Source organism: Athene cunicularia (assembly GCF_003259725.1).
Source record: "Athene cunicularia isolate RWA chromosome 14 unlocalized genomic scaffold, athCun1 chr14_part1, whole genome shotgun sequence".
Taxonomy (NCBI): domain Eukaryota; kingdom Metazoa; phylum Chordata; class Aves; order Strigiformes; family Strigidae; genus Athene; species Athene cunicularia.
In genome coordinates, this window is record NW_020799118.1 from 10,405,527 (window position 1) to 10,408,680 (window position 3,154).

General features: G+C 46.8%; 1 protein-coding gene across 1 annotated transcript; it reads right to left on the minus strand.

Annotated features, from left to right (window-relative positions):
• Window positions 1-1,013: 1,013 nt before the first annotated feature.
• On the minus strand, window positions 1,014-2,744 carry MRM2 (mitochondrial rRNA methyltransferase 2; the record flags this gene model as incomplete). Its single annotated transcript, XM_026859185.1, has 2 exons — window positions 1,014-1,747; window positions 2,447-2,744. Coding segments are annotated over 2 exons (723 nt in total), but the record flags the coding sequence as incomplete, so codon positions are not given.
• Window positions 2,745-3,154: the final 410 nt, after the last annotated feature.

Here is a 3,154-nt window from a genome sequence, read left to right on the forward strand (position 1 = left end):
ACTGCCCTGGCCCCCGCCTCATCCCAGGGACCGAGCTCGTGCAGCGCCGCCCTACCCCACCGCGACTGCAGCCGGAGGAGCTGCCGGGAGAGCACAGGCTTAGCTCCAGTTCCTCTTACAAACCGCAGGAAATAGTTATAACAAATAAATAAATATTTTTCAAAGCGTGGGCTAGCATAGTTTTTTTTTTCCTTCCCAAACATACATGAAGTACCATCCAGCTCCCCAGTTTAGGCCGTTGGGCTGATGCCTTGATGCCCACCCCTCATTATGGAGATCCAGACTGGGAGGTTTCAAAGCAGCTAAAATTCGATAAATCTGTGAGCAATCCTAAATGAGATGTTTATAATGAGACAGATCTGGAAGCCTTAAAAACAGGCAGTGCTACCAGCCCCTCTTATAACTCATGCCACTGTCGGCCTGATAAAAGCACTACTTAATGCACAAGTTGTCACCTCTAGGTAAGGTAGTGGCTAAATTTATTTTTGCAAACAGAATTCTAGCAATTCAATCAGTAATTCTCCCTGTCTGGGATCCAAGGAACATCTTGTCATTTCACCTGAAAAATATCATTGGTCAAATATAAAACATTACTGAAAACAGGGGAAATTATCTCCTCAGTAGCGATGACCCTGCCCTACTGTCACTTAGGGGATGTATGGGCACCACGAAGTAGCAATTTCTAAATATACCGTTGTCAGAAAACACAGCAGAGCCATCGGGTGAAGTGTTCCAGAGTCAGTCGTGTATCATGAGCGGCTGCGTCACAGATCATGCGTGACGATGCGGATGCTGACATGCACGGAAACATTATCTATTTTTACACGTGCTAATAAATTGCACCAGCTTTTAAGAAAGATGAAAAGGCACTAAATCAGCTCAAACACCCCTTGCTGTTCCCTCTCATTCTGACAACCACCTTTATGGTTAGTCTCATACATGACAACATTAATGACGCAACGGGGATGCAATAATGATTAATGGGCAATGATTTTCAATCACACATTAAAAACTCATATAATCACATTTTATTTTCATCTCCATTAGCCCAGCCCCAGAGGTGGCCTTTCAGATTACTCCTTTCCATTCCCAACCGTCTTCTCCACAGGTGAAAAGCTAGATTGGATGTCTCTGCTTGTATAATTAGTGGATAAACTCAGTAGGACACCACCCTGGTTTATTTTTGTATTTGAAAAGCATGATGTACTTCCTAAGAGTTGTGGCAGATTTTCCCAGGGTCTTAATGGTGGGATTTTTCTTTAAACACATGCCAAATTTCCAACCAGTGCCTGATCACCTGTTTGATAATCGGCTCTCAGCTTTCATTTCCGTTTGTACAGTCTTGCCAAATAATAAGATTCAGCAGAGTCCTTCCGGCTGGCCTGAGGCTTTATAGTTCTCACATCTTGGAACTGCTCCTTCAGTCTGCTTTGCAGAAGATGGGACTCACGTCCATCCCAGAATTTACAGAGCATCGTTCCTTTTGGCTTTAAAATAATTTGAGACAGATTCAGGAGGCCTAAACATAGATTGATCAGCTTCTGATGATCCAGTTCTTTGATGCCTGTTGCATTAGGTGCCATATCGCTCAAGATAACATCCACCTTCCCTGCAGGAAGCAGATTCTGAATTGTCCTCTGCGTGCCTGGGTCTGCGATGTCAGCCTCCGGCAGGAAGACAGCTCCTTCCAGCGGAGAAATCCGCAGGAGGTCAACGCCAAGGACGAAGCCAGTGGGGACAGCAGGATCTAGATTATAAGAACGAATGACACACTGAACACTCATAATAGTTGCAAACAACTTGCATATATATGAGCTCCATACTCATCAATAAACAAAAATGTATCATCCACCACATCTGGTCTTCTTGTCCTCTAGTTTGCTGCATGCATGTGAATGGATGGTTTGCTATAAGCTAATCCATTCAAGACATGAAAACTCTGTTACTTTGGATAAGCAAGGGCTATTTTTCTTGGTTTCTTTCCCTGTTCTTTCAAAGCTGACAGTCCCAAAATCCTGGGCAACAGTAAAAATGGCAACACCTTATCTTGTAAACATTAATGGCTTAAAACACATAAACCATGTGTAGTGGTTACTACCATTTTTCAAGATGGGAAATAAAAATACAGAAAAGCCAAGTCACCTGCTGGAAGCTACACAAATTTCAGAACTGAATGATGAGAACCTTCCCACAACACAGCTAATCAGAACACTTCGTTACGCCTACAGTAGCACCTCAAGGTAAGCTTATATTTCACAAATATGATTGGTCTGAACCATATGAAGATTTTCCCTGTCACACAGGCACACATCTTCACGCTTCTATCAGTGACTCTGGCATATGCCAGTACCCGTGTCCCTTCCCCACACCACCACCATCACAGCTGAGTTTTCTCACACACTTCAAGATATTCTCCCCATCTTGCCTGTCAAAAACACGCACTTACCGGTACCTAAGGCGTTGACCCTCTCTACAGCAACCTGGCTCCAAGCACCAGGTGCTGCTCCACAGTCAAGAACAGAAAGCCCTGGACGAAGAATATGAAGCTTGTCATCAATTTCCAGCAATTTGAAGGCACTTCGGCAACGGTAATGCTGCTGCTTCGTTGCCTTGACAAAGGGATCCTTCAAATGCCGCTCCAACCACCAGTGCTCAGTTCCAGTTTTCTTCAGAAAGCTCACCGTGGTGTGGAGACATTTGCTCGCCAAACGCTGACAGCTGCCCAAGAAGACAGGGGAGTTAGTGCATAATCACCACGTGTTTCAAAAGTCTCTATAGTAATGAATTCTCATCTCAACTACAGCTCTGCCCATGTATCGCCAGGTTCACAAAAAGCCTCTAAATCTGAGATTCTTGCACCTTCAGTGATCTGGCCGAATCTCAGCGGAAGGGCCGCGTTGTGGACGGCTCAGGTTCCCCTGAGCGAGGCAGGAAAGGGCCCCACGCCTCGACAGCTCTTCGCTTCTGCTCGGGCACTTGTGTTTACGGCCCGCGGGGCCCGACGCGGCAGACTGACCCCACGGGGACCTGGGTGGCCTCAGAGGGGCCAGCAGCCTCCGTGCGAGGGGGACCGGGGGTGCACCGGCCCCTCCATGGAGGGACGCCCCAACTCCGGGCGGCTCCTTCAGGTCCGCAGGCGGAGCACACCGACCGC